The sequence below is a fragment of the Struthio camelus genome, chromosome 1, assembly GCF_040807025.1.
Source record: "Struthio camelus isolate bStrCam1 chromosome 1, bStrCam1.hap1, whole genome shotgun sequence".
Lineage (NCBI taxonomy): Eukaryota > Metazoa > Chordata > Aves > Struthioniformes > Struthionidae > Struthio > Struthio camelus.
The window spans coordinates 1,019,944-1,032,974 of record NC_090942.1 but is presented as its reverse complement, the minus strand read 5'-3'; the positions used below and the strand labels follow the sequence as shown (position 1 = coordinate 1,032,974).

The following is a 13,031-nucleotide window of genomic DNA, read 5'->3' as shown; positions in this document are numbered from 1 at the left end:
GGACTGAAATCCCACAGTGCTGGATGCCAGAGAAACATTTTTTAACTCAGAAATTTGCAATCAAGAGCCATAATCATAAAACTGCCTCTTTGCAGCTGCATAAATCACCCTGCTTGGAGACCAGCCACAGGAAGTGGACCCAGCTGAAAACAACTGAGACAACAGATGGAAACAGGAAATAAGTAGAAAGATTAATGACTTCTGACAATAGTGACATTTACACTTTTTCAAAATTTTGAAATAATTTTACTTTAAATTTCCCTGTAAGATACTGACAGCCTGAGCTTCTGTATTTTCCCAACTCCATCAAGAATCTAACATGGGATCTTTATCACACAGCTCTTCTTCCTCAGCACGACTTCCTTTCTGGGAATCTTACCCAACACAGACTCACGTTCCTTGCCCAAACCCTCAGCTCAGAAACAGGACCCAACAATGGACTACTCAATGAAAAAAGTGACCGAGTCATCACTTGGCCCAGATGCTGAGATGTTCTCACTCTTCTTGGTCATTTGTACCACAAGAGAAATATTTTCCCATCAATGCGTATGTAGGCAAAGGAAAAGGGAGAAATAGAAGAAAAGAAGAAAACTACACTTTCAAGGACTAACAAACCATATTGCTGCATACCTCAGTCATAAAGTCCCCTCCTGACAATGCTAAGCAGGTAACAAAACGGGTAAGAAAGCACCTTTGTGGCTAGGTATTAAAAACCGTCTACGAGACATCAAATTCTAAAGGCTAGTTACTATCACAATATTCATCTCCTTTCCAGAGTATCTTAGGCCTGGCTTTACAGGGAAGAGTGTAGAGCACATTAAACTAAAGTCAGTAGTAACATTTTTATTTTCAGGCTTAATAGAAAGAAACAAATTCAAATTTTTTAAAAAGACAAAGCAGCAACAGGATAACTTGATCCCTAACACTTTCCCTTCCCTATAGAAGCTTCACCATGATTTAAAAATATAGAAACTCTCAACCCTCAGAAAAACAGTGTCAACCTCCAAAGGCAAAGGGAGGAGTAATACCCACAATTACACAACAAATATTAGGGAACTGGAGATAAGGTTCAGCACAATCAAGTCAAACATCTGGTCACCTTATGCTCTGTTTTCTTAGGAGAACACCAAAAAGCTCTTGCCTTCAGTCACATCACACGCCTTAGATATCTAACTCCATTCAAATCCTCCTTCAAACATGAACTCCACATTCTTCCAGGGAAAGGGAAAAACTATTCCAGCCCTTTCACTCCCAGTTCATCCTGTCCAGCCGTGCAAGGCAATTCTCTCTCATGTAATCTCCTCCACTTCCCTGGCTAAGCCCCAGGGACACCCGTAGGCATATCAGACCTTCTCAGATGCCTTCTAGACTGTGGGTCCTCAGGCAGCCTCAGCACCCCGTCGGACCCCAACACATCCCCCTTTCTCTCCCCCTCAGCTCACAGCTGCTCCCACTTCCTTTGCCAACCCAAATCCCGCCTCCTTCTCCATCGCCGCACTGAGACATCCACCTCAGCCCCCCTTAGTGCCTGCTGACCCCCACGCTTTAGATCTACTGTTTCTGTGCTAGATTCACCCCCCCAGTCCCTAGCCCCCCACCTCCCTGGACTGTTTCCCACCACCCTTCTGCACTGCCTTCCTCCACAGCCTGCTCCTCCTTTGCACAGCTCTCTAGTCCTCTGCCTGCCCCACTCAACCACCCTCTCCCCACTCTACCCCCATCACCCCCGGCCCCAGCCGGGGGTGCCCCCCTAGGTCCTCTCGAACACGTACACCCACCACCCCCCTTGCCTGCCTGCTCTCCCCTACACCTTGTCCCCACCGCTGCCTGCTCCTTTTGCCCCCCGTACACCCAGCTCTGCCTGCCCCCCCATGGCTGCCCCCCATCTTCCCCCCTCACACCCCCATTCCTCCCCGGCCCTGCCTGCCATCCCCGACCGTCCCCCTTGCCTGCCTCCCCACCTATTCCCTCTCCCCACACACCGCCCCTCTCCCCCACCCCTGCCTGCTCCCCCCACTCCCCACAACCCCCCCGGCCCTGTCTGCTCCCCCCAAGGCCTGTCCTTGCCTGCCCCATATCTCCCCCTCCCTGCTGTCACCCCCCCTTCCCCGGCCTGCCCAGGCCCCCTGCCCGCTTCCCCCACTCCCCTCACCCCCTGCCCCTCTCCCCTTCCCCACCCCCTGCTCCCCTCACCCCCTGCCCCCCTGATCCCCCCACTCCCCTCACCCCCTGCCCCTCTCCCCTTCCCCACCCCCTGCTCCCCTCACCCCCTGCCCCCCTGATCCCCCCACTCCCCTCACCCCCTGCCCCTCTCCCCTTCCCCACCCCCTGCTCCCCTCACCCCCTGCCCCCCTGATCCCCCCACTCCTCTCACCCCCTGCCCCTCTCCCCTTCCCCACCCCCTGCTCCCCTCACCCCCTGCCCCCCTGATCCCCCCACTCCCCTCACCCCCTGCCCCCCTGATCCCCCACTCCCCTCACCCCCTGCCCCTCTCCCCTTCCCCACCCCCTGCTCCCCTCACCCCCTGCCCCCCTGATCCCCCCACTCCCCTCACCCCCTGCCCCCCTGATCCCCCCACTCTCCTCACCCCCTGCCCCCCTGATCCCCCACTCCCCTCACTCCCTGCCCCCCTGATCCCCCCACTCTCCTCACCCCCTGCCCCCCTGATCCCCCCACTCCCCTCACCCCCTGCCCCCCTGATCCCCCCACTCCTCTCACCCCCTGCCCTCCCCCTGCCCCTCTCCCCTTCCCCACCCCCTGCTCCCCTCACCCCCTGCCCCCCGATCCCCCCACTCTCCTCACCCCCTGCCCCCCTGATCCCCCACTCCCCTCACCCCCTGCCCTCCCCCTGCCCCTCTCCCCTTCCCCACCCCCTGCTCCCCTCACCCCCTGCCCCCCTGATCCCCCCACTCCCCTCACCCCCTGCCCCCCTGATCCCCCCACTCTCCTCACCCCCTGCCCCCCTGATCCCCCCACTCCCCTCACCCCCTGCCCCCCTGATCCCCCCACTCCCCTCACCCCCTGCCCCTCTCCCCTTCCCCACCCCCTGCTCCCCTCACCCCCTGCCCCCCTGATCCCCCCACTCCCCTCACCCCCTGCCCCTCTCCCCTTCCCCACCCCCTGCTCCCCTCACCCCCTGCCCCCCTGATCCCCCCACTCCCCTCACCCCCTGCCCCTCTCCCCTTCCCCACCCCCTGCTCCCCTCACCCCCTGCCCCCCTGATCCCCCCACTCCTCTCACCCCCTGCCCCTCTCCCCTTCCCCACCCCCTGCTCCCCTCACCCCCTGCCCCCCTGATCCCCCCACTCCCCTCACCCCCTGCCCCCCTGATCCCCCACTCCCCTCACCCCCTGCCCCTCTCCCCTTCCCCACCCCCTGCTCCCCTCACCCCCTGCCCCCCTGATCCCCCCACTCCCCTCACCCCCTGCCCCCCTGATCCCCCCACTCTCCTCACCCCCTGCCCCCCTGATCCCCCACTCCCCTCACTCCCTGCCCCCCTGATCCCCCCACTCTCCTCACCCCCTGCCCCCCTGATCCCCCCACTCCCCTCACCCCCTGCCCCCCTGATCCCCCCACTCCTCTCACCCCCTGCCCTCCCCCTGCCCCTCTCCCCTTCCCCACCCCCTGCTCCCCTCACCCCCTGCCCCCCGATCCCCCCACTCTCCTCACCCCCTGCCCCCCTGATCCCCCACTCCCCTCACCCCCTGCCCTCCCCCTGCCCCTCTCCCCTTCCCCACCCCCTGCTCCCCTCACCCCCTGCCCCCCTGATCCCCCCACTCCCCTCACCCCCTGCCCCCCTGATCCCCCCACTCTCCTCACCCCCTGCCCCCCTGATCCCCCCACTCCCCTCACCCCCTGCCCCCCTGATCCCCCCACTCCCCTCACCCCCTGCCCCTCTCCCCTTCCCCACCCCCTGCTCCCCTCACCCCCTGCCCCCCTGATCCCCCCACTCCCCTCACCCCCTGCCCCTCTCCCCTTCCCCACCCCCTGCTCCCCTCACCCCCTGCCCCCCTGATCCCCCCACTCCCCTCACCCCCTGCCCCTCTCCCCTTCCCCACCCCCTGCTCCCCTCACCCCCTGCCCCCCTGATCCCCCCACTCTCCTCACCCCCTGCCCCCCTGATCCCCCACTCCCCTCACCCCCTGCCCCTCTCCCCTTCCCCACCCCCTGCTCCCCTCACCCCCTGCCCCCCTGATCCCCCCACTCCCCTCACCCCCTGCCCCCCTGATCCCCCCACTCTCCTCACCCCCTGCCCCCCTGATCCCCCACTCCCCTCACTCCCTGCCCCCCTGATCCCCCCACTCTCCTCACCCCCTGCCCCCCTGATCCCCCCACTCCCCTCACCCCCTGCCCCCCTGATCCCCCCACTCCTCTCACCCCCTGCCCTCCCCCTGCCCCTCTCCCCTTCCCCACCCCCTGCTCCCCTCACCCCCTGCCCCCCGATCCCCCCACTCTCCTCACCCCCTGCCCCCCTGATCCCCCACTCCTCTCACCCCCTGCCCTCCCCCTGCCCCTCTCCCCTTCCCCACCCCCTGCTCCCCTCACCCCCTGCCCCCCTGATCCCCCCACTCTCCTCACCCCCTGCCCCCCTGATCCCCCACTCCCCTCACCCCCTGCCCTCCCCCTGCCCCTCTCCCCTTCCCCACCCCCTGCTCCCCTCACCCCCTGCCCCCCTGATCCCCCCACTCCCCTCACCCCCTGCCCCCCTGATCCCCCCACTCTCCTCACCCCCTGCCCCCCTGATCCCCCCACTCCCCTCACCCCCTGCCCCCCTGATCCCCCCACTCCTCTCACCCCCTGCCCTCCCCCTGCCCCTCTCCCCTTCCCCACCCCCTGCTCCCCTCACCCCCTGCCCCCCTGATCCCCCCACTCTCCTCACCCCCTGCCCCCCTGATCCCCCACTCCCCTCACCCCCTGCCCTCCCCCTGCCCCTCTCCCCTTCCCCACCCCCTGCTCCCCTCACCCCCTGCCCCCCTGATCCCCCCACTCTCCTCACCCCCTGCCCCCCTGATCCCCCCACTCCCTGCCCCCATGATCCCCCCACTCCCTTCACCCCCTGCCCCCCTGATCCCCCCACTCCCCTCACCCCCTGCCCCCATGATCCCCCCACTCCCCTCACCCCCTGCCCTCCCCCTGCCCCTCTCCCCTTCCCCACCCCCCACTCCCCTCACCCCCTGCCCCCCTGATCCCCCCACTCCCCTCACCCCCTGCCCCCCTGATCCCCCACTCCCCTCACCCCCTGCCCCCCTGATCCCCCACTCCCCTCACCCCCTGCCCCTCTCCCCTTCCCCACCCCCTGCTCCCCTCACCCCCTGCCCCCCTGATCCCCCCACTCCCCTCACCCCCTGCCCCTCTCCCCTTCCCCACCCCCTGCTCCCCTCACCCCCTGCCCCCCTGATCCCCCCACTCCCCTCACCCCCTGCCCCTCTCCCCTTCCCCACCCCCTGCTCCCCTCACCCCCTGTCCCCCTGATCCCCCCACTCCCCTCACCCCCTGCCCCCCTGATCCCCCACTCCCCTCACCCCCTGCCCCCCGATCCCCCCACTCTCCTCACCCCCTGCCCCCATGATCCCCCCACTCCCCTCACCCCCTGCCCCCCTGATCCCCCACTCCCCTCACCCCCTGCCCCCATGATCCCCCCACTCCCCTCACCCCCTGCCCCCCTGATCCCCCCACTCTCCTCACCCCTGCCCCCCTGATCCCCCCACTCTCCTCACCCCCTGCCCCCTGATCCCCCCACTCCCCTCACCCCCTGCCCCCCTGATCCCCCACTCCCCTCACCCCCTGCCCCCCTGATCCCCCACTCCCCTCACCCCCTGCCCCTCTCCCCTTCCCCACCCCCTGCTCCCCTCACCCCCTGCCCCCCTGATCCCCCCACTCCCCTCACCCCCTGCCCCTCTCCCCTTCCCCACCCCCTGCTCCCCTCACCCCCTGCCCCCCTGATCCCCCCACTCCCCTCACCCCCTGCCCCTCTCCCCTTCCCCACCCCCTGCTCCCCTCACCCCCTGTCCCCCTGATCCCCCCACTCCCCTCACCCCCTGCCCCCCTGATCCCCCACTCCCCTCACCCCCTGCCCCCCGATCCCCCCACTCTCCTCACCCCCTGCCCCCATGATCCCCCCACTCCCCTCACCCCCTGCCCCCCTGATCCCCCACTCCCCTCACCCCCTGCCCCCATGATCCCCCCACTCCCCTCACCCCCTGCCCCCCTGATCCCCCCACTCCCCTCACCCCCTGCCCCCCTGATCCCCCCACTCTCCTCACCCCCTGCCCCCCTGATCCCCCCACTCCCCTCACCCCCTGCCCCTCTCCCCTTCCCCACCCCCTGCTCCCCTCACCCCCTGCCCCCCTGATCCCCCCACTCCCCTCACCCCCTGCCCCCCTGATCCCCCCACTCTCCTCACCCCCTGCCCCCCTGATCCCCCACTCCCCTCACCCCCTGCCCCCCTGATCCCCCCACTCTCCTCACCCCCTGCCCCCCTGATCCCCCACTCCCCTCACCCCCTGCCCCCCTGATCCCCCCACTCTCCTCACCCCCTGCCCCCCTGATCCCCCCACTCCCCTCACCCCCTGCCCTCCTCCTGCCCCTCTCCCCTTCACCACCCCCCGCTCCCCTCTCCCTCCCCCGGCCCTGCCCGCTCCCCTCACCCCCTGCCCCTCTCCCCCTCCCCGCACCTCCATGGCCTGGCCCAGCTCCAGGTCGAAGGTGACCACGCAGACACAGTCGAGCCAGGCGGAGAAGCGGGCCCAGGGCAGCGGCGAGGCGGCGGCGGGCCGGCGGGGCCGGGGCTCGGCCCGGCACAGCGCGTCCATGGCAGCGCCCGCTCCCCCCGGCCCGGCCCGGCCCGGCCCGGCCCCGCCCCTCCCACCGCCCCCGCCGCGCCCCCCGGCGGCCCGGCGGACCCGCGCCCGCCGCCCTCACCACCGAGACGGCCCCGGCCGCGCAGAGCGGCCGCGCCCCGCCCCCGCGCAGGACGGCGGTGTCATGGCGGGCCGTGGCCATGGAGACGGGCGGCCCGGCCCGGCCCGGCTCGGCTCGGCCCGGCTCGGCTCGGCCCGGCTCGGCTCGGCCCGGCCCGGCCGCCCCCCGCCGTAGGGGCAGGAAGGGTACACTTGTCCACCGCATGGGCTCAGCGTAGCCCCCTGAGGCGGTGGTTTTGTGAGATGTAAAGCTGCTTGACGTTTACTCGTTTGTTCAGGGCTCGGTGTGGGAGCGCAGTGCCGTCGGGGAGCTGCGCGCACCGCAGTAACACCTGCCGCTTTCGTGGCAGGTTTCCTGAGGGTTAGCTAAAAACTCTTTGCTTTTTTTTTTTTTTTTTTTTTGGCCAGGTGGCTGTTCTGCTAGTTTAGCTGTGCGAACGCTCCCAGGCCGGGTCCGGTAAGTCCCCGCTCTGAGGGAAGGCCTAAGCAGGAGAAGGGCCGGCGGCGGCGGCGCCGACACCGACCGACGTGGGCCACCCTGCCGGGGTCCGCTCCGAGCACCCCGCCTGCCGCCCCTGCCTCCCCCAGACGCTCCTCCGCCAACATACCTGGCCGAAAGGCTGGTGCCCTCTTTGCCCGCTCCAGCGGGCCGCTCAGGCCTACTGCGATCCATGTGAGCTTGGCAGTAAAGCTTCTCTGTTGCACTAAAACATGACTTTGTGTTGTTTAACTCTGACCTGTTGACTAGAACTGTTTGATGCACAGAGAGAGTACCAAAGGAAAGGACACACATTCTTCTATATTGCTGAGAGGCTAGGTGTCCAATATAGCGGTACTTTCTGGCTTTAGACTCCTGTACTTGCCTGTTCTGTAAATATCTCTTGGAAGTTGCCTCTAAGAAAAGAGAGCTAGAGATCTTGGATCTGTGCTGGCTTTGTGCCTATTATAGATTCCTATTTGAATTAAAGGTGTGCCTTCCAATATTAATCTAAGTCTTTCAGCTATTGTTTTTTATATTTCTTGGATGTTACCTTTACTTTCATTACGCTTTTTATTCACAGTACATTTTTTGCTGCTTTGCAAGCCAGTAATAACGTACATGTGGCTGCAATGAAATCAGCTGTGAATCCCTTTGGTAGTAAGATTAAAGGTGATTTTTATTATGGGACAAAGGGTATCAGGCCAAAAATATTTTTTATTCAGGTTATCTTTTTTATATTTTCATCATGCCCCTTTTCTAGCAAGAAACAGAAACGCACAATGACATAAGCTTTGCTTTTTCACTTGTTTTCTTTGATAGCTTAGCCTACATGTTTAGCAAGGAAGAACAATTTATTAGGATCTTAGGTGGGACCTAAGTAGACGTGGCTCATATGGACTTCTGTAGAGACTGACCTCTCCATCATTTCATAAGACTGTGGTAATGAAATAGGCTGAACAAGAAAGTCCTTAACAGTATGAAGACTAAAGAGCTTGTTCTCTGTAATGCATGTGAATTATGACAGCTATATGACTGGACATAATATTAATACCAAACAAGTAATATAGCATATCATAGCACTAATTCTTTACATATAGTATGCTGGGAGCCTATAATAAATAATCCATATGACTCAACATTTAACATTAAAATTAATTCTTTGTAGCACCTGCGCACCCTAATAATGGCCCATAGTCACGTTTAGCGAGGTGCAAGACAAACCGGACAAGACGATTATATAGCTTAAGCATATAGAAATAACACATCAAGATAATCAAAGTGCACAAAAAAAAAAAAAGACTAGGGGATGAAGCTGGTTAGCACAGTAGGTGATGGTCCTACCACATCATTAGCCTAACCATGATATTATTCTATTGCATTATGTTACTGTTTGGAAAACAATTTACAACCACACGTGTAACTGCTGTGTCATAGCACACACAGGATATCTGAGGCAAGGCCTGGTGTTTGATCTGTACTTTCAATTTCTTAAAAATTTATACAAGCTGAGGACATGCCTCAGAATATTTTCAGTTCAATGTTGTCTAAACATAGAGCTTTTACAATTAATTTCCTCAGCTTGTCTTGAAACAGAAACAACCTGAAGATTTTAAACAGTGGTAGATAGGTATCTGGCTCTATAGCCCTCTTGCAAGGGAGAGGGTAAACTAGAACTAGTCCCATGATCCTCAGAAATTCTGCAGAGAAAGCTGCAAGGCAGCCTTTTCTCAAAGAGAAAATTTTAAACTGTTCAACCTTAGAGGGCTGGGCCTTCTAAGCTTTCAGTTTCTACCAAAAAACAACTAATCACAGGTCCATAGTTTCTAGCCTTGTAAGTGCCCATATGCTCCTGGACCATATTTGGGCACTGCAGAACTTGAGAACGCTGCAGATCTGATCCTCTCCAAAGCTCTGGCCTCGCTGGAGATGTTGTACTGCACAGGGCCAGCATGTAGTTTTTGCACGGCTCCTAAGCAACCTGAGTAAATAGAACATTTCGCAACCTTAACCACAGTGGTTGCTGCACTTTCATCTATAATTATCTTTTGCATCAGAGCTCTCCAGAGCACCGGCCTACCAGCTTTTGCAGGATATTTTGCATTCTGCTTCCATTTGTCTGCCTTTTCTCTTGCACTGCCAGTCAGGATAATATTCCCCAGACTAGAGAAGAAACATAAATATCCAGTAGACTAGAGGAACGTGCAATATCCTCTGAGCCAAGAAATGTTAGCTCACCATTTTTACTTCCAGTGATTGCTGTTTATATTCTGTGCACTTCAGAGCTTTGTTGTTTGAACGAGATCTTGTAGCTTGCCCCAAAAGGCAGCCAAATATAATTCTCTGTGTTTACAAAGCCTAGCATACAAATTATATTTAGGAAAAGAACTTACGACTCTAATAGAACAGAACTAAGACTTATCCCTTGCTCCCCTCGGTGTTTCTCACAATTAATGTCAAATCGGTAACTTGGCTATCCTGCTATAATGTCTGTTCTAACTACTAGATCACACTTCATTTCTAAGCCAGGAATAGAGTCCAGCATTCTTGATCATCGACATCCTATTTCTGGTTGTGCAGCCTGCTAGCAAGATGCGTGCCTAATCCCATTCTAGGTGTGAATCCTCAGTAAGGCTCAGACTCATTCCCCTAGTCCTGGAGGACTGTGCTGAGGATCTGAAGCCTGTAAGATTCACTGCGCTGTGGGTCTGAAGACATAAGTATCCATATTCCCCTAAAGCCTACATTGCAGTGATCTCTGGATTTCTGACAATAAATATTTCTGGTTTTTAATTTTTCTATTAAATTTCATATTCAGAAACAAAAATTCCTTAGAACAAGATTCAATGCTTAAAATAAACCCACAAACAACCTCTTGCTATCTAGTAGTATAGCAAGTCACACAACAAAACAGTTGGTTACATCCTGACGGCTTGATGTGTAAATCAGTTATTTGAGTCAAGCAAGGACAGCTTTTCAAGTTCAGAGGTATATGTTAACAACATAGTTTTGGTTGATTTTGTACAGATGCAGAATATATGTTCAGTGCTTAGACAAAAGCGAGGTAGTGCTCACCCGACTTGTAGTCCCAAGACTGAAAGTTAGCATAGCGACAAAAATGCACTTATGCACGCTAGCGCTTGGGGTTGCAAGTCTGATAAAAGCAGGGGCTAGCCCCCAGGGTTGGATGCAATGTCAGAGAGGGTTTGAAGCCATGGCTTACCCTTAGAACACCTATTTGGCCCCCTGCTAGAATAATTTTTGTATGTTATGTGCTTACACAATTTGGATTGCTTAGAAATTATCTGTAGTCGTTATTAAGTTAGCGTCAACAATATGCTAATGACATACAAATTGGCATGAGGACAACTTTGCTGTCTCAAAGAGGTTGCAGCTGAGCTAGTATTCTACAAGACTTTTTGACATAGCACAGTGGCGTACAGATTGGGCTTCTTGATCTTTCGCTAGCCAGAATAGTGGCTGCATCCCAATGCTTGAGTTGTTGTTAATTTAACGGGACCTGGCATTGCTGTACCTTGCGCCTTCTATCTGTTCGTTTCATGTGAAACCAGGATGATATAAAACACTATCTAAGCAGCAAGGCTGTTTCTTTTTCTTGTTTGCAGACTTTAGGATTTAAAAGCAAATTTATGCTTTTGTAACTTGGTGAAATCACTGAACTAGTTTAGTACAAAATTATAAAAATACTTAGTTTTACTATAAAACTGTGACAGAGGCACTCCTTTTCTGAATTTTTTTTGCTGTGCTGGAAACTAAATAATCAGAAGATAATTCAAGATACACATTCTTAAGTATGCGTTGAACTAAACATGGACAGCATGAATCTCAACAAACAAATGCCCTGGAAATGCTGAAACTGTTGAAGCAAGGACACTAAATGATCAGCTTCTTCCTGCCTAGGAAAGCTAAAACACTGATAAAAGGAAAATAGCATGATATTTTTCATTCCGTATATTCCAGTATCGATTTTAAAAACAGCAAAAGATGTGAAGCATGTTGATTCTCTTATCTATTTGAACAGAAACGAGGTCGTAACTGCATTCAGCATCTGCACGTCAGCATGGGTAGCCACAGAAGAAATCAACAGTCTGTTTGCAGTAGAATATAGCTGTCCTTAGGTCTCAGACCCATGGGTCATTTTACTTAGTTAAGTAACTCTCACTGTTCTTGTACCTGCACACATTATGGCTTGTGAGGGGTGAATCTATCAGCCTGGCTCCATTCTCACTGCTCACTTAATTAAGCTGTGTTTTACTGCATTCCCTAGATGTAGAGGCAAAAAGAAAGAAGCTGTTCCAAGACTGATACCCTAGAAAACAGCCAGAGTGGGGTCGATAACCCTGGCCCTCCTGCTCTAAATAGGGGAATGGCAAATGAATACGCTGTGGGCATGGCCGGATGATTCTTGAGAATTTGCTTTGATACTCGTTCTTGTGTCCCCGGAAGCCACACTATGCCACAAAAAATGCTTTACAAGTTTATTACTCTCCAATAGGCAAAACAGAGAAATGAAACTTCTTAAACTGTACTAACCATTGTTTTTTCCTTGTTAATGCTCAAAATGTTAATTACTATACTTGAAACTATCTTGGAGCCCTTGCTTTCAAGCCCTTACTTCTCAGTTAGGGGTGGGATTTTTTATGCTATTCCTGTAGGGGAAGCCCTCTAGTGTAAACCCAGCACGTATAGAACTTTATTTTACAAGCCTTGTCGGTGAACCCCACAGTTCCCCATTATCACTTCTATCCAGCTGGGCATGTTTGCTACCATAGCTGTATCAGCAGGCTTTTCTACCGTAGGTCTGTCCATGAGTTCTGAGGTAGCCAGGCATATGCTAAATTTCAGGCATGTGTATTAATATTTGCAGAGTCGAGGCCTAAATAAAACTTACAAAGAAGATGGGACATAGTGGCAAATCTAATGGCAAGAGTCTGCACTGGAATTAAAAAAAGAATGTATTCAGTTCTGACTGACAAAATACTGACACTTAGAAAACAGTTTATTAACATACTAAGAAAAATCTAGGCAAGGCAATAATGAAACCTACTTAATCCCCGAAGGAAGCACAGCTAGGAGATGTATTTCTCTCTGGTACTGTTGTGATTTTTTTGATTCCTTTTTCTTTCTTCACTTTTTTTTCCATCCCTCCCACTGTCCCTAGGCATTTAGCTGGTTCTCTTGTAATTCCCTCCTTCCCCAGTCAATCTGTCCAAATTACGACATTATTGTAGACAGCCGCCCCGCTTGCTCCACTGTGCACAGCTTTCAAGGGTCCGGCAGCATCGCAGCGGCCACGGAGCCGCGAGGGCTGCTCCCCCTCTGACAGCTGCTGCTCTCACTGCCCCTTCCATTGAACGCTATCCCAGAGACCACAGCCTGTCCCACCCCGGTTGGGTTGCCCCCTTCTCAGCTGGGAACCATCCCGTTCACTAAACACCCCACCAAAGGCTACGGACCATCCCCGGGGCCTGCCTACCCCTCACAAAACGCCATCCCAAAGGCCACAGCTCGCCTCTTCCAGGGTCCTGACCCCCATCGCCGAGCTGTCCCTGAGGCCATGACGTGTCCCACCAGGTTCCAAGGCTGTGACACATCCCACTGGGCCCTGTCCCC

At 56.6% G+C, this 13,031-nt stretch overlaps 1 protein-coding gene across 2 annotated transcripts in view; it reads right to left on the bottom strand.

Annotated features, from left to right (window-relative positions):
• The window catches only part of DENND6B (DENN domain containing 6B), a 30,275-nt gene extending 23,436 nt beyond the window's left edge, over nucleotides 1-6,839 (bottom strand). For both annotated transcript variants that reach the window (XR_011140874.1, XM_068941752.1), the window contains exon 1: nucleotides 6,674-6,839. Coding sequence is in view for 1 of the 2 variants with exons in the window: in XM_068941752.1 (XP_068797853.1) it covers nucleotides 6,674-6,811 (138 nt within the window). In the remaining variant the exon portion in view is untranslated. The remainder of the gene's footprint in view (nucleotides 1-6,673) is intronic.
• Between the last annotated feature and the right edge of the window lie 6,192 nt (nucleotides 6,840-13,031).